At 41.1% G+C, this 27,176-nt stretch overlaps 1 protein-coding gene across 9 annotated transcripts in view; it reads left to right on the top strand.

Moving 5' to 3' along the window:
* The window catches only part of MAGI1 (membrane associated guanylate kinase, WW and PDZ domain containing 1), a 446,025-nt gene that overhangs the window by 367,960 nt on the left and 50,889 nt on the right, over positions 1–27,176 (top strand). For all 9 annotated transcript variants that reach the window (XM_077275976.1, XM_077275974.1, XM_077275973.1 and 6 more), the window contains 4 exons: positions 470–571; positions 763–945; positions 1,042–1,662; positions 22,665–22,696. In XM_077275976.1, coding sequence (XP_077132091.1) covers positions 470–571; positions 763–945; positions 1,042–1,662; positions 22,665–22,696 — 938 coding nt within the window. The remainder of the gene's footprint in view (positions 1–469; positions 572–762; positions 946–1,041; positions 1,663–22,664; positions 22,697–27,176) is intronic.

The following is a 27,176-nucleotide window of genomic DNA, read 5'->3' as shown; positions in this document are numbered from 1 at the left end:
CCGCTGTGGCCAGTTATTGGCTGCAGAGGTCACATGTCTGTACAACTAATCATTGATTGGCCTGCAGTGGTCACAAGTCTGTCCCGGCAGGAAGATCAATCACTTGTGAGGGATCTGTGAAGGGAAACCACAAAGAATTGGTAAGGTGAATATGATTTTTCTTTTAACTTTTTTAGAGCGGTATTTTTTTAATTCACGTTTTTAAGGACAAACCCCTTTAAAACTTTTTCCAAAGCTCATAATAAAAAAAATAACTTTAGGTTTTCCCATGTTTCTTCTTTACCGATCCATGCTAAGTGATGGATGTGACACGTTATGCCGTCCATACTCATGGTCTTGCTTAGGGACGGTGATTGGCTACTGGATGTCATTTCTGTGCCGTATAAGCAAAGATCTAAGTGGAGTGTTCCTTTAAGTTTTATCTGTTGAACATGGATGCTTATATTTCATCCTCCTTTTATATCCACAGAGTGGACAGGAGAACCTCCGCCACTCGCGCCTCCACCCATTACTCTTCCCAACAACCTCACACCAAAAAAGAAGGAACCACCAAGAGACCCTTCCAACCACGGTAATTCTAAAATATGGAAAATACAAGGATTATATAGAGTATCGTTGACATTGTGCCCCTAACATTGCACTCTGGTTGGCCCCAAAATGACCCTCTGCCCCACTATTATTAATGGCAGATGGGTAATGGTGGCTCTGTTTTGGATTTTTTATTCTTATTACTTTGCGATCTTTTCTTAATTATCGTTTCAGCGAAACCATTCTTCACGAGAAATCCATCCGAGCTAAAAGGAAAGTTCATTAACACAAAACTGAGGAAAAGCACCCGAGGTTTTGGATTCACTGTGGTTGGCGGAGATGAGCCGGATGAGTTTCTTCAGATAAAAAGCTTGGTTCTTGACGGCCCCGCAGCACTAGACGGCAAGATGGAAACGGGTATGAATATTATGAAATTAATTGGGTCTGCCAATTTTGGGTATTTCTGTGTAATATCCGAGGGAATTGTAATTTTTGCCATCTCCTTTATCACAGGTGATGTTATTGTCAGTGTAAATGAGACCTGCGTACTGGGATATACCCACGCTCAAGTTGTAAAGATCTTCCAGTCTATACCCATCGGTGAAAGCGTTGACCTTGAACTTTGTAGAGGGTATCCACTTCCATTCGACCCTGATGATCCCAACACAAGTCTGGTGACATCGGTGGCCATATTGGATAAAGACCCTATCATAGTCAATGGACAAGAAACGTATGACTCTCCATCCAGCAACAGCAGTAAAACTAGAAAAGCCAATAACTTGAAGGAGCCAAGGCCAAGCAGCCCCGTGGAGGTGTCTTCAAATGGGTCCCATGGTTACCCAAATGACACTGTCTCTTTGGCTTCCTCTATAGCAACGCAACCCGAACTCATTACGGTGCATATAGTTAAAGGGCCAATGGGATTTGGCTTCACTATAGCAGATAGTCCTGGCGGTGGTGGCCAGAGAGTGAAACAGATTGTAGACAGTCCCCGTTGCCGTGGACTTAAAGAAGGAGATCTCATTGTGGAAGTAAATAAGAAGAATGTGCAGACTCTTACACATAATCAAGTTGTGGATTTACTGATCGAATGTCCAAAGGGGAGTGAAGTTACTCTGTTGGTGCAAAGAGGAGGTAAGAGTTGTTGACTTTGCATCGATTCTATGTAAATTATACTTACACATTTGTGAAGGACGTTAATGCAGATTTTATTAGTCTTTTTGAAAGGTCTTATGGTTGCTATACACAAGAAAATGAAAGGCTTCGACCAATGCGTGTTTGGTCAATGTTGGCGAAGCTGGCCAACCACCTAATGAGTCCCTCCAGTGACAGATGATGTCAGCGAAAGAAGGATTGGGTACATTCAATGCTTTCGAATACATGGGAGATTAACTGCCTCCAGAGATGTCTGGCAGTGGCTTTCTTTGCTCTCTCCTGTGTTAACACTTTGAGCTCAGCCAAAAAGAGCCGACCAATGTTGAGAGCTGTACTTAGACCGACTGTGGTCATTACAGGACTACATGAAAGCTGATCGGCAATTGTTTAATAAACGGTGGTATTGCATTTCCTTGTGCATAGAATGATCGTACTGTGTGCATAGAATAACATTGTTCTCGGCAGCACAGGGCAATTTGCTTCTGAGAACAATAATTTTAAGCAAGCTTAAAAATAATTTCACTCGACGTAGCATCAGTTTTGCCTGTTTATCGGGTGATTGCCGGCCTGTTTGGACTGGTTGATTATCAAGAATTCTCGGTCACTGTAATCGGCCAGTACACCCTAAAGAAAACTCACTTATAGACCATGGAGCTTCCACATTGGTTGCCCAACCGAGGTAACTGTTTTTATGATCTCTATAATTCCCATCCAAGATGTTGGATAGTTTGGTCATTTATATATCTCAACTTCTTTGTCCAAGGAACTGCGAGCTTAAAAATCATTTCACCCTTCAAACAAGCATTTTGCCCGTTCATCAGGTGATTGCCGATCTAGTTGGACAGTCTGACTACAGGTAAACAAGCTCATTCCCAATTATTGGCCAGGTTCAATGGGTTCTTAAATCTCCAGAAGAATGCTTCCAAGTGTCCGGCAGAGAATAGGGTAGAGTTGGCCTTCTGAATCATAATTACAATGGTAAATTTGTTGGAATATCTTCTCTATCTCAAACTCTAGTAGTCAATGGAAGTTGTTGACATCTCCTCAAACATGGGAGATTCATGGCCTTATTCACCAGCTGAAAAATTAGTTATTGGAAAAAACATCAGGATAGGACCTCAATGTGTGATCATTGGAGGTCTGAGATCTCTCATCGGCACAGTGATGGGGCCTCACGAATAGACCTCATCTGCAGTACTCGGGAACAGCCCATAGACAAAAGTGGTTCTGTTTCTGGGGAAAAGAAAAATAGATCCTTTTTTATAAATCTGGACAAACCCTTTAATTTTTTGGCCTCTCCTGCCATAGACAGTTTGCTTATGACCTTAAACACAAGAGTTTAATTAAAGTATATGAATAAATGCAAGCTTTCAGTTTTCTAGGCCATTCTGTTATTTGGCAGGTTTATTGAAAATGCTTTTTACTTTATTGCCGGTATTTTGAATATTGACTGAATGGAAATGAAACATTAGTAGTTAATTGGATTAGTGTAAATGGTGGTAAAGCTGAGAATGGGTTTTCAGCACTGGGAGCAATGGGCCAGAAAATGAGCAATATGTCTCTGGTAAATATAGACGTTAATGTACGCCAGGAAGCCAAATCAAGACATCGTACTGTCTAAATATACATATCGAGACTTAATTTATCAGTTCCTTGCTTCCACCCCTGCTGCACCTTTCACATGTCCATCATTGGACTTTTCCATATTGTCAACTACAATAACCTGAAGCCGTCTCCTGCCAGAAAGCCATGTAACCTCCTGCAGCATCGCCTTGTGTCGCTGCGTCCCACCAATATAATCAGGGGAATTTTAGGGGGACATGAATAGGGGTGGCGAGATAATGAAGTATTTGGGAAAGTTACCTGTTTTATAAGTGCATCTCACCTAGAAAACGCTTTACATATTTTCTTTTAAATAATAAAAATTGCTCGATGCGGCCTATACCCCAAAAATAAGCTCAGTTTTTCCAAAGGTGGCGTTTCCTCTTCATTGAATGTGTCACAAGTGCCAGTTTATTTTTGTCTCATATTCTATTGAACGATAGAATCCTGACTTAGGCTATGTTCACACATTGCGTTTTTTTCTGCAGGCAAAACTTGCTCTCTTGGCAGTAAAGAAGCTGCTTACAAAAAGCTGGTTTTGCTGAGTCTTTTGCTATGTTTTTGTTGTCCTTTGCGCATGCTGATAAAGTTTAGTGCCCCCCAAAAAATCATGATGCAACTTCCGTAAGGTACTGCAGATTAGCATGAGAAGAAGCAGTGCTCAGGTACTGCAGATCAGCATGAGAAGAAGCAGTTCTCGGGTACTGCAGATCAGCATGAGAAGAAGCAGTTCTCTGGTACTGCAGATCAGCATGAGAAGAAGCAGTTCTCGGGTACTGCAGATCAGCATAAGGAGTCGTTCTCGGGTACTGCAGATCAGCATGAGAAGAAGCAGTTCTCGGGTACGGCAGATCAGAAGAAGCAGTTCTCAGGTACTTCAGATCAGCTTGAGAAGGAGCAGTGTTCAGGTACTGCAGATCAGCATGAGAAGGAGCAGTGCTCGGGTACTGCAGATCAGCATGAGAAGAAGCAGTGCTCAGGTACTGCAGATCAGCATGAGAAGAAGCAGTTCTCGGGTACTGCAGATCAGCATAAGGAGTCGTTCTTGGGTACTGCAAATTAGCATGAGAAGAAGCAGTGCTTAGGTACTGCAGATCAGCATGAGAAGGAGCAGTGCTCGGGTACTGCAGATCAGCATGAGAAGAAGCAGTGCTCAGGTACTGCAGATCAGCATGAGAAGGAACAGTTCTCGGGTACTGCAGATCAGCATGAGAAGAAGCAGTTCTCGAGTACTGCAGATCAGCATGAGAATAAGTCGTTCTCGCGTACCGCAGATTAGCATGATAAGTAGTAGTGTTGGGGTACTGCAGATCACCATGAGAAGAAGCCGTTCTTGGTAACTTCAGATCAGCATGAGAAGGAGCAGTTCTCGAGTACTACAGATCAGCATGAGAAGAAGCAGTGCTTAGGTACTGCAGATCAGCATGAGAAGGAGCAGTGCTCGGGTACTGCAGATCAGCATGAAAAGGAGCAGTTCTCGAGTACTGCAGATCAGCATGAGAAGAAGCAGTGCTTAGGTACTGCAGATCAGCATGAGAAGGAGCAGTGCTCAGGTACTGCAGATCAGCATGAGAAGGAGCAGTTCTCGGGTACTGCAGATCAGCATGAGAAGAAGCAGTTCTCGAGTACTGCAGATCAGCATGAGAATAAGTCGTTCTCGCATACCGCAGATTAGCATGAGAAGTAGTAGTGTTGGGGTACTGCAGATCACCATGAGAAGAAGCCGTTCTCGGGTACTGTAGATCAGCATGAGAAGAAGCAGTTCTCGAGTACTGCAGATCAGCATGAGAATAAGTCGTTCTCGCGTACCGCAGATTAGCATGAGAAGTAGTAGTGTTGGGGTACTGCAGATCACCATGAGAAGGAGCAGTTCTCGGGTACTGCAGATCAGCATGAGAAGAAGCAGTTCTCGGGTACTGCAGATCAGCATGAGAAGAAGCCATTCTCGAGTACTGTAGATTAGCATGAGAAGAAGTAGTGTTGGGGTACTGCAGATCAGCATGAGAAGAAGCCGTTCTCAGTAACTTTAGATCAGCATGAAAAGGAGCAGTTCTCGAGTACTGCAGATCAACATAAGAAGGAGCAGTTCTTGGGTACTGCAGATCAGCCTGAGACGAAGCCGTTCTCGGGTACTGCAGATCAGCATGAGAAGAAGCAGTACTCAGGTACTTCAGATCAGCATGAGAAGAAGCAGTACTCAGGTACTGCAGATCAGCATAGAAGGAGCAGTACTCGGGTACTGTAGATCAGCATAGAAGGAGCAGTACTCGGGTACTGTAGATCAGCATAGAAGGAGCAGTACTCGGGTACTGTAGATCAGCATGAGAAAGAGCAGTACTCAGGTACTGCAGATCAGCATAGAAGAAGCAGTTCTCGGGTACTTCAGATCAGCATGAGAAGAAGCATTGCTTAGGTACTGCAGATCAGCATGAGAAGAAGCATTGCTTGGGTACTGCAGATCAGCATGAGAAGGAGCAGTGCTCTCTAATGCAGCTGATGCTGGAGGTGGAAACAGATGATCAGTGGGGGTGCAGGACCTCCACCTCTTTGATATTAATTACCTATTGTATAGCTAGATCGTTGATATTATAATTGTAGACACCCCTTTAAGCCGGCTATACCTTTCAGATAACCGATGGCCGAAAATGCATTTGGGCCTAATGTGGAGAAGGAAGAAAGCTAATGCCAGATACTTTTGGTGGCGACTTTCTACACTGGCAATAACAAAATGATCAGACACTGAAATTTAACAAATTCATCACTATTTGTCGCTCCTTTATTTGGCTCTTTCTGAGCCCCTCTCAGCTGTTTTGTGACCGCAGACCACACCGACGTTGAATGTGCAGCGAAACGAAAAGCGTGTAAAAGTCAAACGGTGCAAAATTTGTAATGACGCACAAAGACCAAAATTAGTTTTAGCCCAATCACGTACATTTAGCAAACGATAAAAAGTCCCCAAAGATGGACAGCCCCTTTTTTTTTAATATAGTTCTTAACAGCAATTTCTTAATTTAAGAAAGTATTTTTTCCCGTTTGATGTAGTTTGCAATGGAGCTAAGTGTGCAAATTATTGTGGCACATGCTGCTTTCTTCCCTACTTAAACACTTCAGTGATTTATCACCGTGCCGCAGCACATCCCGGACATGAAAGAGCAGCACTGTTTGCTGGATCCGTCCAGCTGCGCAGCCTTCTTTTATTCGAGCAGCGTGTCGCACCGAGCAGTCGTGAAATAGACACCCCATACCCGCTTTAATCAAAAGTCATCTGTAGACTTTTGATTGTTAAATAGCAGATTTTACACGAGCGCCACAAGCTCAGATTCATTAAATTACCTTTAAGTCGGCTTTATATTTATTTCATGGAACAAAATGCCTTGCTGGTATATGAAATGTTTATTCGTGCCTCTGACTGGGTGGCTTGTATGGATTACTAAATTTACGTTCTTGATCAGACATCATTCAAGTGATTTATCTCTACATAATCGCTTTGGACAATCCCATTTTGTTTTAAGGGTCTTAAGACCCCCCATAAACTATAGATAATTGTGGGCTGAATGATGGTTCGGCCGACCATTTGGCTGGCAGTGATCTTGGCCATGTTACCCATACACAGACACGCTCTTGTGTTATCTACGCGAGAGAGCTACCCATCATCTGTAGTGACCGCTCCCATCTACAAAAGGATCGCAAGTCCAAAATTATCCAAGCCAGATGTTTATCTTCCCCGATATCTTCTGTCCGAGGCATTAGACGATCAACCTGAATCCATTGGTTTCATCACGTTCAGCCTTCGGTAATCTAAGTTTTATGATCCAACCTGACCATCCGCGATCAAGTTCCCACATGGAAATCGAAGCATTGCACTTTGAGGCTGTCCATGTAATACATAGTCACGTGGGGTCCTCCAGAGTGGGAGACACTCTCTGGAGTTGTTCTCCTCTCTTGGGTAACGGATATTAATCCTGAATAAAGATCCTCCTCTATCAACTCAGAATTTCCTAAAAATTTATTTGAAAATGGGATCCCTTAACTAGACAACGCACAAACTAATTTACAAAATCCCTAAGTATCAACTGTACTGTGGAAGGAAGCGTTTCCAGTTCCCTGCAGCATCCCCGCAGGAGAATTAAAGCATTACACTATCAAATCCGTGAGCTGTCCATGTAATTAATGCATACACGTTAGGGGTCCTCCAGGGCAAGAAATGTTCTTTATAGTTTTTGGGGGGCTACGGCTATATAGATAATTCTGAATGGGGAGAATAGAGGATTCTACACTATTCATTCAAGATGGATCCCCTAAACTAGATAATCCATTTTAAGGCATTATTCTTTTCGAACAATCCCTGTGTTTTAAGGTCTTTTTGATAAAATCCTGATCATACGTTCAATTAGAGTCCAGTTTACAAAGCGTATATGAATCTTAATTATTCCCAAATAACAGTTTTTATCCTATCTATTGAATAGGGGATGATTTGCTGATTTCTGCAGGCCATTTGACATCGGGGCTTTGTAACCCATATTGTGCACCCCTTTCTTGAATGACTCAGAGGTGCGCATGCTTGACCTCAACTCCATTTATTGTCTACTAGATGGTGGCGCGATTCTAACGCATCGGGGGTGCTCATGCTTGACCTCAACTCCATTTATTGTCTATGGGACTGAGTAGCGCTGCTTTCTGCAATTTCCAGTAGTCCGTTTACCATCGACTGGATGGAGGACAAGCCCTCTGCTCCATTAAATATGGATTCTCTGGCTGTTCCAGACCGAAATCTTGGGATCAAGCGGTCGGATCAATAAACAATCAGTACGTTTTCCACTATCTTGCTTGTTTTTTGGGGGAGCCATCCTTTAGTAAGGCATATGGCTTTCTAATTTATCCCTTTTCCTATTTCCAAAGGTGAGGTTACACATGCTTAGACATCTCTGAGCCAAAAACCATTGTCATATTGGTAAGGGTCTCAGATCCCCCATCAATCTGATCACTATGAGAAGTCACTCAAGGAGAAACCTTCTTTAACCCTTCCAGATCCAAAATGATATCCACCAACATGAGCTATTTACCATTCCCTTTGCCTCCAGTACATCATAGCGCACAAAATCAAGGCGTGCGGAGACTTCAAGCTGAGAAATTCAGTGTCGGCGCATCTCGCATCTGTCCATGCAGCCAGTATTCAGCGTGCGCTCCCTATGCAGCCCAATCCTTAGAGGATCCAGTCTGTCATCTAATCAGAGAGCGTTCACCTGTAAATGGCTTCAAATCAGATTTTGGGAAAGGTTGTAAAGCCTTTCACAGCATGGAGTATTCGTCTGTTTCCACCGGAGACTTTCTCCAGTGTTAAGTCTATCTACCTGTCCTCCACTTTGCAAATTCTTATCTGGCTCCTGCACAAAGAAGATAAAGTTTGTCTGGTGCCCGCTCTCAATAGCAATTTTCTAACAGTCGTTTTTTTTTTTTCGTTTTTTTTGTGAAATCTATCTTCTCGATTTCGGTAGCCTCATGTGTCGACTTCAGAAAAAAGCTGTAAGCACCAAATAAACACTCAGGCTGGTAAGTGCTCTTGTTTCCAGCAGTTTCCAAATTGGCAGATCGTTCACTTATCATATTACTAAAACACGATTAGAATTTATTCCAGGAAGAGAGTAAGTGCTCGGGGAAGGGATTCCAGGAAAGAGACACCGATAGGAACCTCCGACCGCAAGAACGGATCCTGGGATTCATCTATAAGTTACGCTGCCTGTGCCAGGAATTATTTCCATAGACATTGATCCGAGCTGTCATCTAGGACGGGGCTGGCAGCAGTACCAGGCGGTGATGCTTGGTGTTTGTCAGCAAAGTACCTCCTATATATAAATTACTGTACATCATAGTAGACCAGATTTTTCCGTTTAGTGAAAAAGAAAGCATGCTGAGGCATCCTTGCCCACCATACGTAAAAAAAGACAGTTTTGGGATGCTTTGGGTGCATGTTGGCGTATGGGCTTATCAAGAGTATTCATCAAGGAATATTCCAACAGGCCCGTTTAGTGAGTCTTATTGGATTTTCTTTGCACCACACATTGATAATGCCCTCTTATGCCCCACGCAGTAATAGTTCCTCTATGCAGAAATCATGCCCCCTCTGTTTTCCTATGCAGTAATTCTTCCCCTTTTGTTCCCCTACGCAGTAATGATGCCCCTTTTTTTTCTATAGAGTAATAATGCCGTCTTTGTTCCCCTATGTCATAATAATGCCCCTTTGTTCCCTTACGCAGTAATAATGCCCCTTTTGTTCTCCTACACCATAATAATGCCCCCTTTGTTCCCCTGTGCAGTAATAATGCCCCTTTTGTTCTCCTACACCATAATAATGCCCCTTTGTTCCCCTGTGCAGTAATAATGCCTCATTTGTTCTCCTACGCAATAATAATGCCCCTTTTGTTCTCATACGCAGTAATAATGCCCCCTTTGTTCTCCTATGCAGTAATAATGCCCTCTGTTTTTCTATGTCATAATGCCCCCTTTGTTCCCCTATGCAGTAATAATGCCCCTTTTGTTCTCCTACACCATAATAATGCCTCCTTTGTTCCCCTGTGCAGTAATAATGCCTCATTTGTTCCCCTACGCAATAATAATGCCCCTTTTGTTCTCATATGCAGTAATAATGCCCCCTTTGTTCTCCTATGCAGTAATAATGCCCCCTTTGTTTTCTATGGAGTAATAATGCCTCCTTTGTTCCCCTATGTCGTAATAATGCCTCCTTTGTTCCCCTACGTAGTAATAATGCCCCCTTTGTTCCCCGGTGCAGTAATAATGCCCCTTTTGTTCTCCTACACCATAATAATGCCCCCTTTGTTCCCCTGTGCAGTAATAATGCCTCATTTGTTCCCCTACGCAATAATAATGCCCCTTTTGTTCTCATATGCAGTAATAATGCCCCCTTTGTTTTCTATGGAGTAATAATGCCTCCTTTGTTCCCCTATGTCGTAATAATGCCTCCTTTGTTCCCCTACGTAGTAATAATGCCCCCTTTGTTCTCCTATGCAGTAATAATGCCCTCTGTTTTTCTATGCAGTAATAATGCCCTCTTTGTTCCCCTATGTCATAATAATGCCCCCTCTGTTCCCCATGCAGTAATAATGCCCCCTCTGTTCCCCATGCAGTAATAATGCCCCCTTTGTTCCCCATGCAGTAATAATGCGCCCTTTGTTCCCCTACGTAGTAATATTGCCCCCTTTGTTCTCCTATGCAGTAATAATGTCCCCTTTGTTCTCCTATGCAATAATAGTGCCCTCTTTACTCCCCTATGCAGTAATAATGCCTCCTTTGTTCCCCATGCAGTAATAATGCCCCCTTTGTTCCCCTACGCAGTAATATTGCCCCCTTTGTTCTCCTATGCAGTAATAATGTCCCCTTTGTTCTCCTATGCAATAATAGTGCCCTCTTTATTCCCCTATGCAGTAATAATGTCCCCTTTATTCCCCTACACAGTAATAATGCCCACCAATGTTCCCATAAACAGTAATACTGTTGTAATCTTTCATGCTCCTAAAAAATACTATTACTCTGTGCATGATGAGTCGGTGACAGCTTGTGCTGCCAGGAAGATGGTAAATGCGGAATATTTCATGTGTGATGTTAAAAGGCCTCCTGTGCCAGGCCACTGACACCTCAAATTAGGCTTTGATGTCTCAAGGAGAATAAATGGCATGATTTGGGTCAAGGGAAATACATTTCAAAATGTAGCTTGCCCCAGGCTAAAAATCCGGGGCATGAGTCCCAGATGTTCTGTAGTAGCGCCCCCACATGCTTAGGACGCATATTGGCATACAGATGCAACACCAAGGTGCATCTTTCAAAAAGTTCCACTTCTTTAAAGCATAAACAAAGTCTAAAGCTCATCATCACTACTGTCATTAAATTAATTAACGAGCAGCACTTGTTCTAGAGACACCGTGAATTAACAATTCATTCCCAATCAAAAGGACGTGTATCAAAGATGGTTCTGAATCATTTTTGACTTGTTCTGTGATTTGCCATCCTGAAATTTCTTCACTTGTCTTTTCAAAAGTCTGATTTCTTTTTTTTCAGTCATCATTAAGACTGTTCTCTAAACAGACCTTGCCCCATTCTCTTTGACAGATAAATGATTTAGATGCAAAGTTATTCACGAAGAAATCATTCACAATGGTATTGCAGTGCAGCGTCCTGGAAAAATAAAAAGTCAACGGATTTTTCTTTTTCATTGTTTCTTTTTCTTGGGGGGGGGGATAATTTTCATGAGACGTGAGAACAAAGATGTAGAAATATTTGTCAACAGAGATGGATTTGATGTACTTTTATATCTGTATATATTGCCCTACTTCCTCCCCCTATCCCTGGTTACTGTCAGTGCTGCAGCCATATTTCCTCTACCTATCCCTGGTTACTGTCAGCGCTGCAGCCATATTTCCTCCACCTATCTCTGGTTACTGTCAGCGCTGCAGCCATATTTCCTCCACCTATCCCTGGTTCCTATCAGCGCTGCAGCCATATTTCCTCCACCTATCCCTGGTTACTGTCAGCGCTGCAGCCATATTTCCTCCACCTATCTCTGGTTACTGTCAGCGCTGCAGCCATATTTCCTCCACCTATCCCTGGTTACTGTCAGCGCTGCAGCCATATTTCCTCCACCTATCTCTGGTTACTGTCAGCGCTGCAGCCATATTTCCTCCACCTATCCCTGGTTCCTATCAGCGCTGCAGCCATATTTCCTCTACCTATCCCTGGTTACTGTCAGCGCTGCAGCCATATTTCCTCCACCTATCCCTGGTTACTGTCAGCGCTGCAGCCATATTTCCTCCACCTATCCCTGGTTACTGTCAGCGCTGCAGCCATATTTCCTCCGCCTATCCCTGGTTACTGTCAGCGCTGCAGCCATATTTCCTCCACCTATCCCTGGTTACTGTCAGCGCTGCAGCCATATTTCCTCCACCTATCCCTGGTTACTGTCAGCGCTGCAGCCATATTTCCTCCACCTATCCCTGGTTCCTGTCAGCGCTGCAGCCATATTTCCTCCACCTATCCCTGGTTCCTGTCAGCGCTGCAGCCATATTTCCTCTACCTATCCCTGGTTACTGTCAGCGCTGCAGCCATATTTCCTCCGCCTATCCCTGGTTACTGTCAGCGCTGCAGCCATATTTCCTCCACCTATCCCTGGTTACTGTCAGTCCTGCAGCCATATTTCCTCTACCTATCCCTGGTTACTGTCAGTGCTGCAGCCATATTTCCTCCACCTATCCCTGGTTACTGTCAGTGCTGCAGCAATATTTCCACTACCTATCCCTGGTTACTGTCAGTGCTGCAGCCATATTTCCTCCGCCTATCCCTGGTTACTGTCAGTCCTGCAGCTGTATTTCCTCTACCTATCCCTGGTTCCTGTCAGTGCTGCAGCCGTATTTCCTCCGCCTATCCCTGGTTACTGTCAGCGCTGCAGCCATATTTCCTCCACCTATCCCTGGTTACTGTCAGTGCTGCAGCCATATTTCCTCTGCCTATCCCTGGTTACTGTCAGTGCTGCAGCCATATTTCCTCTGCCTATCCCTGGTTACTGTCAGTGCTGCAGCCATATTTCCTCTGCCTAACCCTGGTTACTGTCAGCGCTGCAGCCATATTTCCTCCCCCTATCCCTGGTTACTGTCAGTGCTGCAGCCATATTTCCTCCGCCTATCCCTGGTTACTGTCAGTGCTGCAGCCATATTTCCTCTGCCTATCCCTGGTTGCTGTCAGTCCTGCAGCCATGTTTCCTCCCCCTATCCCTGGTTACTGTCAGTGCTGCAGCCATATTTCCTCCGCCTATCCCTGGTTACTGTCAGTGCTGCAGCCATATTTCCTCTGCCTATCCCTGGTTGCTGTCAGTCCTGCAGCCATGTTTCCTCCCCCTATCCCTGGTTACTGTCAGTGCTGCAGCCATGTTTCCTCCCCCTATCCCTGGTTTCTGTCAGTGCTGCAGCCATATTTCCTCTGTCTATCCCTCGATACTGTCAGTCCTGCAGCCATATTTCTTCTACCTGTCCTTGGTTACTGTCATGCTGCAGCCATATTTTCTCTACCTTCTGAACATTGCAGAGTTCATCCCTTCCAGGAGAGTACCAATCATGGCATTGAGATTTTACCTAAAGAAAAAACCCTTTTTCGACCATATCCCCAATACACTTCTTTCATGCCCCCTAATTTTGCTTTCCCAAACAGTGGCTAAGCCCAACTATGGATCATCCCAGCTGTCATACCCAAGAAGCCTTCTTAAAGCAATGCTTTCCTGGATTTTTCTGTAACACCTGGGAGATGTCATGATCCATTCCAGGGTTTAATCCTGTCTGCCCTTTTTCCTGGCGTATCATGTCAAGGGTTAACTTTGCTCTGCCTCATCCTGGGTTCAGGTTTGCTATTTAGCTCCGATGCATCCTGCTGGCGGTGTCAGCTATAGTTCTGCCTTTGGCGTGGGAACCTGACTCTGGTAGCTCTTGATTTGTCCTGCTGTGATCCCTGACTTGCCCCGTGTCTGTTGACTCCCTCTGTCTGCCCTTTTCCCAGTGTTTCCCTGGTTGTTGGTTTGATTCTCTGGTTTTTGACTTGGCTCGTATTCGGACTCGCTTCTGCCTTCTGTCTTATCCGCCTCTGACCGTTGCTGAACTCCCTGGCTTGTTCCTGACCACGTATACTGCTGATTCTTTTGGTAGTTCTGCTTCTGACTGTTTTTTGACTCTGCTTGTCTGACCACTCTCTCGCCACTTGGTGGCGTCTGTGCTGCTGCCCTGTGTGTATGCAGTCTCACTTCTCTCGCAAGCTCCCCCTGGTGGAGGTTGCGCTATACTGCACTGCAGCAGCATGACAGATATGCACTTCAGAGCTTGAACTGGGGGAAGCTACATGCAGATAATACAAAGGACACACCTTCTCTTTGTAAGGAAGGCAACAAAACAGCAGAGAAGTCACGGTCATGTTTTGCAATATTATTGTCTTCGCTTATTTGGCAACAACATGTTCTTCATGGGGTTGTGTCTCATCAGAGCCTGAATCTCATTGGACTTCGCTTAGACCCACGATGGAGGACTCGGTAGGTTTGCTTTCTCCCCCCTGCGCTTCCTCCTCTTCTTTCTCCGGCAGAAGACCCTTAACCGTCTCTTCTTAAGGGATCGAAAAACAATATGACACACAGAGAACAGACAAGAAATCAGCAGGATGATTGGTGTTCTTCGTTGCCCGTGGCTGAGTTTGCATTTAACAATCGGATTAACCAGTCCACGGGCACCTCTCCATTCTTGTGTAACTATGGTTTTCACCCCCATTTTGGCAAATTTTCTAGTCTGGATTCAGGATGTCCATGGGCTGATACGGCAGTTCAACGATTGGGGGAGGTGTGGAGAGAGGTCTAGAAGAACATTGGGGAGGCTCAGGGCAAACATAAACTTTTTGCCGATAAGCGAAGGTCTGTAGGACCTATATTCCTGGTAGGAGATAAACTGTGGTTGTCTGCCAAGAACATTCGTCTTAAGGTTCCTTCTGCTAAGTTAGGTCCCAGGTTTATTGGTCCTTACAAGATCATTGAGGTGGTCAATCCAGTTGCCTTTTGCTTACGCCTTCCTCCGTCGCTTTGGATCCCCAATGTGTTCCATAAATCCCTTAAGTCATTTGTACCATCTGCTGGGCCTCCATCCCCTTCGACTCCTGTCTCTGTGGATGGTCAGACCGAGTATGAAGTGGAACGAATTGTGGGTTCTCGCATGGTCCGTAGGTCACTTCAGTATTAGGTCCATTGGAGGGGTTATGGTCCTGAGGATCGATCATGGGTCCCGGCACGATCTGTCCACGCTGATCAATTGGTTCGGCATTTCACACACATTATCCTGGGAAGCCTGGGGGTCCGGTGGCCCCGCCTTGAGAGGAGTGTACTATGATGTTCCAGGATTTAATCCTGTCTGCCCTTTTTCTGGGCTGATCATGTCAAGGGTTAACTTTGCTCTGCCTCATTCTGGGTTCAGGTTTGCTATTTAACTCCAATGCATCCTGCTGGCAGTGTCCGCTATAGTTCTGCCTTCGGCGTGTGAACCTGACTCTGGTAGCTCTTGATTTGTCCTGCTGTGATCCCTGACTTGCCCAGTGTCTATTGACTTCCTCTGTCTGCCCTTTCCCCAGTGTTTCCCTGTTTGTTGATTTGATTCTCTGGTTTTTGACTTGGCTTGTATTCGGACTCGCTTCTGCCTTCTATCGTTGTCTAATCCGCTTCTGACCGTTGCTGAACCCCCTGGCTTGTTCCTGACCACATATACTGCTGCTACTTTTGGTACTTCTGCTTCTGTTTTTTGGCTCTGCTTGTCTGACCACTCTCTCGCCACTTGGTGGCGTCTGTGCTGCCTCTCTGTGTGTGCAGTCTCACTTCCCTCTCCAGCTCCCCCTGGTGGAGGTTGCGATATACTGCACTGCAGCAGCATGACAGGAGAGTTCCCAACTCGTCCAGCAGCCTCGTAGAGTTGGCAAGTCGGCGGCACAAGCCCTTGTAGTCACATGCATAAATGCGATGACTTGCAATCGTCCTTACGTTATTGGGCCAGTTAGTCTATGGCTACCCTCCACCGCATCTGCTCATGAGAAAAGCATAAAATTGGGCAACAACCGCCCCAGTTTTGGGCCATTATGTCTCGTCCTTTGGATTTCCTATGGATATTATATGAAATATTTATACAGCATTAACTTCTATTACAGTCCCTCCAATCTTCTAGGCATCTGATACTTTCATTCAGATAATCTTCAATTCTTTCAAGATGTTGGTGTTTAATCAATGCATTCATAAATTATTGGTGGCATCTCATTGATCTTCATTTGCGTAGATGGCTGCACATTAACTTGAATAAGCACTTGACCTTTTTTGCCTTCCCGTATAGGGAAGAAATTCCTAATAAGGCAGACGTGGGAGTGGATATGTTGGGCTAGTACTGATTAGTATCTGATTTAGATGGTATGGACCGGACACCGGCTGCGTAATTGATGTAACTAAAGAGAATGCAGCATGGTCGGCTTTGCATATCATATTGTATGTAATTAAAAGTAAATGATTCATTAAAAAGCATAAAATATTGACCTCACTGCGGCAGGGCACCATAGGAAGTAAAGTTCCTGGCATTTAGGAAAAACAATAATTCTTATATTTTTTTTTATAAATGGAGAAAAGCCCCTCAAAAAGATTAATTTCACTCAATGTAGTATATAATTTGGCCACTAGGGGCAGTGTTGTCTATGATTTTTCTACAGTATCTATTAGTTGAAATTGTTGAATTTTCTCTGTTTAAATAACTCATTTATGATAATTAATAATATAATTATTTTTAAATGAATAAAATGAATAGAAATGGAAGAACCCCTGAATCTAAGCTACCAAGTATTATAGGGGGCACTGTAGTCTACCCTTGCGGCCGGTTGTGCATCTCTACAACAGCAGCAAAAAAACAAATATGAGCCCAAATGGACCCTTCCATGATTAATTTTAGAACATACATAAGTAATAACCTATTCTAGTTCTTCGTTGGCCTCACACAAGCTGTAAGTCCTGCATTTATGGCCGGTACACCGCCGCTTTAGCGTACCCATTACATGAAGCCTACATGTCTCCGGTCTGTACAGACACCTTAATTCTAATTTAATTTTATGAAACTTACCTTTTGAACATTTTTCGACGGCGTTCTTCACTTTTCCCTCAAGAGCTCTTGACATTTTATACAAGCTCCTACAACCTTGTTTCTTAAGTCGATTACCGAAGGTTTCGCAGCAAACATTGGAATGAATGAAATGACATTTTATGATTCATGGTACTTGGTGTGGTGGGGAATAGAAAATAATGATCGTACAGCATGTAATACACATAATGAGAATTACGGCAACAAGATTTGGTGGACACTCAGTCAATATTGTTTATTTTTATATTTGTTTTTTGATGTTTTGATAGTTTTGTTAAATGGTTTTTATTACATATTTTTTCATACATATATATATTTATTTTGTTCTTTTGTGTATTTATAGTCTTAATGCTTTTTGCCTTTTTTAATAGATATTTTGATAGTCTTGTTGTTTTTATATTTGGTATGTTCTTGTACATTTGTATTTAATACACTGACGAGCAAAAGGGAAACAATGTTTTGAACTTTTCACTTTCAGACTCCATATCTTCAGCTTCGAACATGAGACTGCCATCATTTTATAGACAATCATTTTGGCTATCTCATACATAAATTTGACTTACAACTATTTAGCATATGGTTAGTTATGCAGAATCTCGGAATGTCACTGCATTGTTACTGTTTTGCTCCTGATGGTGGAAGAATCTTTTTGTTCCTGAATACTACAAGTCACAACCTGTTCTCACATTCCCTAATAGCTCAGTGTGTTATTAGGTCAATTCCCAAGAGAAAGGTCATTGGGAATGAAAAATATATCCCAAGAAAAGAGGAACCTCATCATCCAACTCATCGATAGCGGTCTCTTGGCCATGAAAAGTGCCAGACTGCATCATGTGAGCGCCATGACAGCTGGAAGAATACGAAATGAAGTCCGTCCATCCATTCGAAAGCCAAGAGGTGAACATATGGGCAAAATATCAGTCAACAAGTTAACTCATGACAAGGTCTATCAGTTGTGGTGTGACAAACACGGCAGTGGAGGTTCGTATGCTTCGTAATAATGAGATCACAGATGTCCATGAAAGCACCGTTTGACGCATGATACACAAGTCTGGAATGGTGGCTCGAAAATAGTTGAAGAAGCCTCGACCTCAATATCATCATAAGAAGCGTTGGCTCTAGTTTGGAAATAAAGTACGAAAAGTGGACATTAGAAAATTGGAAACGGTGATTTCGAGGGATGAGACGAAAGTCAATAGACTAGACTCTAACGAGTTCAAATAGGTCTGGAAGAAACAAGGGAAAAAGGGGCTAACGGATTGAGAAATTGAAGGAATTGTCAAGTTTAGTGGAGAAAGCCTGATGATATGGGGTTATTTCACAGACAAAGGCGTTGGATACTTGACCAAGATCGATGGTAGTCTCAGTGCTGAGCTATATGTGAGTATCCTGCAACATGAGTTACTTTGTACATTCGAGTACTGTGGGTATGACAAGGACGACATAGTGTTCCAGCAGGACAACAACCCAAAGCATACAGCGAGATTGGCAAAGGAATGATTCAATGACAATGATGTAGAGGGGCTGTATTTGCCCTCACAGTCCCCAGACCTCAACCCAATCCAACACTTGTGGGTAGAGTTGAAGAAAAAGCTGTATACATACCCAAGTGAGTCAACCAGTATGCACCAACTATGGGAATGTGTAGAAAAGACCTGGGACCAGATTTCGGTCTAGACATGACCGAGAGCAGAAGGATTCAGGCAGCGCTGAAAGCCAACGGTGGATTTACGAAATACTAACTACTTAAAATTTACATTTTTAGGAGCAAAACAGTAAAATGCAGTGACAATAACAATAATCTGTATAATTACTCATATGCTAAATAGCTGCAGGTCATATTTACATATGAGATAGTCAAGATGATTGTCTATAAAATGATGGTAGACTCAAGTTCGAAGCAGTAGAGGATGGTGAGATGTGGAGCCCGAAAGTCAAAAGTTCAAAACATTGTTATCCTTTTGTTCGTCTGCGTAATATCATATAATTTTCTTAAAATATTTTTAATGTTTTGCTCATATATTTCTCTAACCTTTTGATACAGAATTGCTATTTGTTATAAAATTTTGTTTCTATTTTTTTTTTAGAATTTTTATATTTTCATATTGCCTTGTTAAATTAATGCTTTGGATGCTCCGTGACCCATAATTTTTTAATCTTGGTGTATTGCATTGACAAGAGCAATTAGAACTGATGATTTAGTCAATTAAACGCTGCATTCTAATGATGTAGACGGTAAATTCTGGTGTTTATAAACAGAAGTCTTTTATTTTTTTTAGTTGATGAAAGGAAATCTCTCTTAAGGAGTTGCTAATCATTAGCTGGTAGATGGATGTTTTTTGTTTTTTTTGTCTTTCCACTTCGTAATTTTGCTGACACTGTTCTGAGGCTGGGATTCAAACTGGGATTTGGTGAAATGATAAAGAATTTAAGTAAAAATGTCTATTTAATTTGCAGTGGAGATATGATAAAGATAATGCTGATCTTTGTCTTCCTTCTTTTATGTCATTTCTTATAAAATGTATTTAGCTTAAACAAAAATGTTATAATGTGTGCCTAATTGGAATGATCTTTATATGCAAATAATTGAAAAATATTTTTTTTCCCCATAACTTGGATGAGGGCAAAAAATATGATTAAAAGTTCTTCGTAATTTTTCAATTTAAGCTTGAAAAAATAAAAATGAAAATCATATAAAACTCTTAACATACAGGTGTATCTACAATTAAAAGGGAATATATCATCATTTAGCAATGTGTTATTAAAAAACAAAAAAAAATTTGAAAATCATGCAATTTTCAAACTGGCCCCCAGGGCGATTTAAAGAGGACTTGTCACCAGACAAAAGTGGCCAGTTTTTAATCTTTATTTTATTCCCACTGTTCCCTGAGTATTTCATTTTTATTTATTTATTTTTTTCAAATCCGCCATATGGTTCCTGAGATATGATCTTTGGGGGCATATCTTACGGGATCCTCTGGGGCGTGTCTTTAGGTGCCCTGCATAATTACATTCTAAGCAACGCCCACTTAATAAAAATCATACTGAGTATCCCCTCTAGTAAAAGGCCCATATCTTTGGAAACATATGGCAGATTTAAAAAAAAACAAAGACTGGAGTACTCAGGGGAGCAGCGGGAATAAAACAAGAGAACCTACTGGCCACTTGTAATCTGGTGACCGGTCCTCTGTACAGAAGACTTTTCAGAAATGTCTCTATCATCGCAGGCAGGATTACAATGACAGGTAACACCTTTACATAACTGAGAAGACTGGGTCCCCCAATCACAGTAGATGATGTCACATCTCCTCCGGGTCACCGTTCTATCACAATATCTTTTGCACACGTTCATTAGATGCGTCAAGATTTTTATTTTTTTATACAGATCAGAATATAAAAAATACAAATATTACAAAGTTTTCTTTAAAAAAAAAAAAAGACATAAAATTTTGATTTACACAACGGGTCATTTTCTGATGATACAGTTCCATTAAAGGGATGTCCCACTTTTGACAATCCCTTTCTGTTGGAAGGGTTCTCTGATGATAAGCTGATCATTTGTTGACTGAGCTCAACAACAATTGTTCAGTTTCTCTGCAGCACCCCCACAGGAGAGATGAGGCATTACACCGCTCATGGTTACATTGATGAATTCATTTTAGGTTAGCGTTGGTTAGGGAAGGCCCCCCGATACTGGCAATATTTCAACAGCCTGATGTACCGGCACCATAAAGCATTTGTGTATAAAAATGGTGGCATGCAAATTATGTAAATTTGCTGCAATCTGATCATTCCAGGTGGTGAGAACAACAATGGTCGCATCTGTGTAGTTTCTGCTTCTAGAACAATGGACATCTACTCCATGGTTTTCTTTAAAAAGACAGTAATATGGAAGCTGTACAACCCCATGCGGAATCTGTCTGGTCACCTTGGCTGGATGCTGGGCAGCTGCCCAAACTAATAATGGCACTACCATTGCTATTTGCCTATGGCCACCATGAGATGAGAGGAGTGATCGCTATTGTGTATAGGATGCAAATGGTTTTCATAGGGGAATGTGCAGCTCCTCCTAATGGTGTGGGGATGGCCGCTTCACTTTTTTTTGCTGATGTTTACTCTACTATCTGCACGTCATCTCGTTATCTTATCATGGTGTCTTGTATCAGATATAAAAATAACTCCCTGTACCATACACACATTATGATATCTGTCTATTTATCTATTTATTATCTATTATCTGTTTATCTATTATCTATCTATTAATCTATCTATCATCTATATTATCTATCATCAATCTATCTTATCTATCTCTAATCTATCTATTTTCTATCTATTATCTATCATCTATTATATCTATCTCTCTATCTATTATCTCTCTATCTATTATCTCTCTATATATCGATCTATTATCTATCTATCTCTATCTATCTATCTATTATCTCTCTATCTATCATCTATCTATCTATCTATCTATCTATCTATCTATCTATCTATCTATCTATTATCTATCTGTTATCTATTATCTATCTATCTATCTATTATCTCTCTATCATCTATCTATCATCTATCTATTATCTATCTGTTATATATTATCTATCTATCTATCTATTATCTATCTATCATCTATCTATCTATTATCTATCTGTTATCTATTATCTATCCATCTACTATTATCTATCTATTTATTATCTATTATCTATCTATTATCTATCTGTTATCTATCATCTATATCTATCTATCATCTATCATCTCTCTATCTATTATCTCTCTATCATCTATTTATTATCTATCATCTATCTATTATCTATCATCTATTATCTATCTATTATCTATCTATCTATTATCTATCTATCTATCTATCTATCTATCTATCATCTATTATCTATCTATCTATCTATCTATCTATCTATGTATCTATCTATCTATCATCTATCTATTATCTATCTATCTATTATCTGTTATCTATCCATCCATCCATCACAAATAAATCCTGATACAAGCCCCCCTGATGTATTGTGCTGTTGTGCTCGCTACCCATCTGCACCGGTGAACCCCGGAGGTTCACCATCCTTGCTCTAATGGAGCTGCCTGCCACATGTTTATTAACCTTGATGGAATAACACCCCCCACCCTCCGAACAAAAAAAATCCTCGTCTTCTCACTTGCTGTACAGAAACCCTTTTAGCGGGAGCTTGTATCTGTTGTTCAGCTTCCATTGGTCCAATACAATTGACAAGCAGCTCGCGTCAAAAAGCAAATATCTGGGTTTAATTGTTGGCCAAGTCGCTCTTAATCCAGAGGAAGCATTTGCGATTCTGCCCAAGTGCTTAGTTTTCCCAGGCCGCCGAGGTCTGTTCTCCCCAGCCTCCAGGCGGCTGCTGCAGCATCGCTAATGCAGATAGATTTCTGTCCCTCTCTCTTTCTCATTCCCCCCTTTTTTTTCTCGCTCTCGCTCTCTTTCTCCTCCTCTCCTTCTCTTGTGTGTGGCTTTTTTTTTTTTTTTTGCTTTCTCTCGCACTCCGCTTTGATTCGTTATAAACAGACTGATAACTCCGATGCTGGAGAGAATCCTGGTTTTTTTTTTTCCGCCGTGCAGATGGCTACATTAGAATGATATACCTTGGGATTTATCTTAGATGAACGTGACATTCGTATTCTAATGTTGATCTCTCCCTTGTTGCCGTTTTGCAGGACTGCCGGTCCCAAAGAAGAGCCCAAAGTCGGTGAGTCTTTATTTCATTTTTTACCTATTTTTTTTATTTTATACATTCATATTTTTATTTATTTTATGTTGTTTTTTGGGGGGGGATATGTTGTTTTTGTTGTCTGTTGGCTAGGCTATCGGAGAGGTCGTTAGCGCTGTTTTATGCATGGTGAAGGGTGTACTGTATATTGATACCGCGCTCGTTCTAGCACTGCATGATTAAAGAGCCGTATGCAGACAACCTTGCAGCCCCCGCGTTCATCCGAATGACCAGGCTGCTCCTTATCGCACCTATTAATCTGGGTAGGTGACTTCTTCATTTTTTTTTTGTGGCACTTAAATTCGAGAGGAGGTAGAAGACGGGGGCTGAGGAGGGGGCACTCTCCATTTGATAAAAAAAAAAAAAAAAAGAGACTCCACCTTCTTTTCTCTATTATGTAGTCCTTAAGGACCGTCTATACTTTATACTACAGTTTGGGGACCCCCTTTTTTTATATTAAATTTAATCAGGGGGCAGATGTTGTTTTTTTTATTATTTTTTTTTTCTCAATCCGTCACTCAAATTATAGACCGCAGCAACCTGCAGGTTTGGGACCCCCTGTCCGCCCCCCCTCCCCCCCATACACACATCATTATTAGGATTTTTCCTTCCAGATGCAGCACTAGTCAGAGTCTTTCTTCAAGAGCCCACAAAGTGGTTTCTGTAAAAATAGCTTGCACATTATTTCAGAGGACGTATAAATAATTCACTAGCTGGAGCTAATTGATGGTCTGGATCCTCTGATTTTTTTTAATTTTTTTTTTTCAGCCCGTTCCCTTCTGTTTCTGGGCATGATTTTTATTTTATTTCTTAGTGGTTATATATATATATATATATATATATATATATATATATATATATATATATATATATATATATAGCTTGTTTGTGATTTATTAATTTTTCTTTTTTGCACCAATATAAAAAAAAAAAGATACATTTATGAATGCGGCTACCTTATAAGGCATTTAGAGAAAAATTGTTTGTGATTTCAAAATTAACTTTTTATTATCCTAAATTATGGCGCAAGTGATAAACATTCCGTTTTGGATTAAAATTAGATTGCAGGAACCCCGGAGACATCCCTGCTGAAATAACACTCTCTCTAGGAGGAGAATGGAAAAAGGATCGTGAATTTAGTGTAATCACTACAATAAATGATATGATTCTGATGGCTGGAGGCATTTCTGGGCAGTCACGTGACCTTAGGCCCGAACCGTTGTCAGTTTATATTAACGCAAAGAGAGAGAGGCTTCGTTTGTGCTCACAGCCCAATCACAAAAATGTCAAAGTCTATGCTTAGAGTTCTGCACCATCGTCAGAAATAATTTAGCCCCCGGTGACAAGAGTCGCTTTTGAAATAACTGTAACCTTGGTCCTGTGTAGTTTTAATCACATTTTTGGTGTCAGTTTTTTTTTTTTGTTTTGTTTTTGTTTTTTTTTGCAACAGTTTTTGTTTTTTTAAATTTCAAATGTTTTCAATTTGAAATTTCACCTTTTTTATTGTTTTGATTTTAAGTTTAACCGTTTTATTTGGTTAATTTTAAATTACGGTATTTTTATTTGAAATTTCACCTTTTTTATTGTTTGAATTTGAAGTTTAACTTTTGTTGTTAATTTGAAATTATTTTTATTTGAAATTTCAGCTTTTTTTATTGTTTCGATTTGAAGTTTAACCGTTTTTTTAGCTAATTTTAAACTATTTTTATTTGAAATTTAACCTTTTATTGTTTCGAATTGAAATTTAAGTTTTGTGGGGTTTTTTTTTCCATTTTTAATGATTTCGATTTGAAATTTGAACTATTTGCCTTTTAACTTATTTTTTTAATCTTATTTGCACATCTGTCATTTGAATGAATAAATAAATAAATACCGGACTTTTAATTTGTGATTTTCAAGGCAAGATAAATCCTTCGGTCTTATTGTTAAGCTCCTTTACGAGAACTGTTCTAGGGTGCTTAATGCCATGTGTAATTAATGATTTTCATTTCCCCCCCCCCCCACCGACTGACATATAGTTGTTGAATAACCAAGACATAAAGAATTTTTCTCAATAAAAAATGATTTTTTTTAATATCTACAAATGTCAACAAGATCATACAATACAATGTCACAAAATTTATAGGGGTTTGTCTTTTTTTTTTAAATTGGGCAAATTAATAAGTCAAAAAGAGATATAATCCAAAATGTTTTTTTTAAGAGGTAGTCCAATTTTTTTGATAATTCTCTCATTTGTTCCAATTTTTGTATAGTTATTTTTTATAAGCAAGAATGTTACTCACCAAATACAGTATCCTCTGTGGCACTCACAGCTGTATGCAAATGAGTTGGATTGTGTAGTATCGATACACACTAAATTTGCATTTAGGTTTTTTTCCCACCTCCTTTCCCTCATTTTAATATGTTTATTTAAGCCCTTTTTTAGTAGTATGAGTCCAGGGGGCGGTCCTACTCTGTGATTGACAGCCTTCCCTGTATGACTGGGCCTGCAGAGATATCTGTTAATCACTGAGTAGGACCGCTCACTGGACTGATATTTTATCCATTGAAATTCTTGGTGTTTGTATGCAGATGACTCAAGTGGGCGGTCCTATTCTGTGATTGACAGCCTTCCCTGTATGACTAGGCCTGCAGAGATAACTGTCATTCCCTGAGTAGCACCACCCACTGGACTGATGTACATACAGACACCAGGGATTTCAATGGATACAATATCAGTCCGGTGGTTGGTCCTACTAGTGACAGCTATCACTGCTTATGCAGTCATACAGGGAAGACTGTCAATCACTAGTTAGACTGTGAACTGGACTCCTATTGTGTCCATTAAAATTTCCGGTGTTTGTATGCATACCAATCCAGTGAGTGGTCCTACTCAGTCTTCCCTGTATGACGGGGCCTGTAGAGATAGCTGGCAATTACTGAGTAGGACCGCCCACTTGACTGGTACTTTATCCATTGGAATCCCTGGTGTCTGGACATATATCAGTCCACTGGGCGGTCCTACTCAGTGATTGACAGTCTTCACTGTATGACTGGGCCTGCAGAGATAGCAGTCAACCACCTAGTCTGACCGCCCTCTGGATTCATATGCATAGACACCAGGGATTTCAATGGGTAAAATATAAGTCCTACTAATGAGTGATGACTATCTCTTTGGCCCAGTCATACAGGCAAGACTGTCAATCACTAAGTAGGACCGCCCACTGGACTCAAGCATACAAACATCAGGGATTTCAATGAATAAAATGTAATCTATATGAATACTTTTCCTCCAGAAATGTAAATCAACCTGATCAACTCCTGCTCTATAACATTCTACCTGCAGATCAGATATCATTTCCAAAATGACAAGTACCTTTTTAAAGCCCAGTGAAGCAAAAAAAAAACAAAAAAAAAATAATTAAGTTTTGAAACATAAAATAAACAATGAAAAAATTTGAAATCAAATTATAGACTACAGTACAACCAAGTATCTTAACTCGTGATTTTTTTCTTTATAGACAGCCCCAATAAGTTTTTTTTTTTTTGTAAAAGGGAAGCAGTGCCTATGGATGTTCCCTGCCTGTTTGACCTACACATTTATTGTTTATTTTTGAGTTCTGTTCTTCTTTATTACCTTTGCAAGTTGTCTATAGGTAAAGAGATCAATAAAAGAGGGAGCTGAGAACTGTCATTGTGCAGACTCTGAATGGCTGTGATCTGTGCTCTCTCATCCCCTCCTAGAACTGTCATTGTGCAGCCTCTGAAAGGCCGTGCTCTCTCATCCCCTCCTACTTGCTCTCATTGAAACTTTACTGACTGCAGAGAAATAAAATCTATTCATTGTCAGCAGCTTAATGGTCACACCTACAGGATACTATACAAATCTAAGGGTAGATCATATTATTAGAATTTACTATCATTGCATCATTATTGTATATGAAATATTCTTATTTTTATTCAACTCATCAGGCACTATTGAAGTATTAGTTTAGTATTATTTCTTTGCACAATTTCTTTATTATTTTTTTAAGTTATTTCAGAATTATTCTTGTAATATTATTATCTAAATGTTAGAATCTTATTTATAAATTAATATTTAAAGAGAACCTGTCATAAGCATTTTATGCCACAAACTAATGGCATATGTATATAAGGGTGCCGATTAAATCCTTACCTCTCATGTAGAAATGTGTTTTATTGTTTTAGAGAAATCAAATTTTTTCAATTGTATACCAATGAGCTGCAAGTTCAGTGAACGAGCGCTGCACTCATATAGCGCTCCTGTCCCTCTCCCTATTCTCCGCCCACTTCCTGCCTCCTGTCTCTGACTGACAGGTCACTCATGGTTCAGTGACCTATCAGTCATAGACATAGAGGCAGGAAGTGGGCGGGGAAAAGGCAGAGAAGCAGGAGAGCTGTAAGTGCAGCGCTCGCCCAGTGCACTTGCAGCTCATTAGTATGCAATGTCAACAATGGA

This window comes from Ranitomeya variabilis, chromosome 8, assembly GCF_051348905.1.
Source record: "Ranitomeya variabilis isolate aRanVar5 chromosome 8, aRanVar5.hap1, whole genome shotgun sequence".
Classification (NCBI taxonomy): domain Eukaryota; kingdom Metazoa; phylum Chordata; class Amphibia; order Anura; family Dendrobatidae; genus Ranitomeya; species Ranitomeya variabilis.
This window is presented reverse-complemented; position numbering and strand designations above follow the sequence as displayed.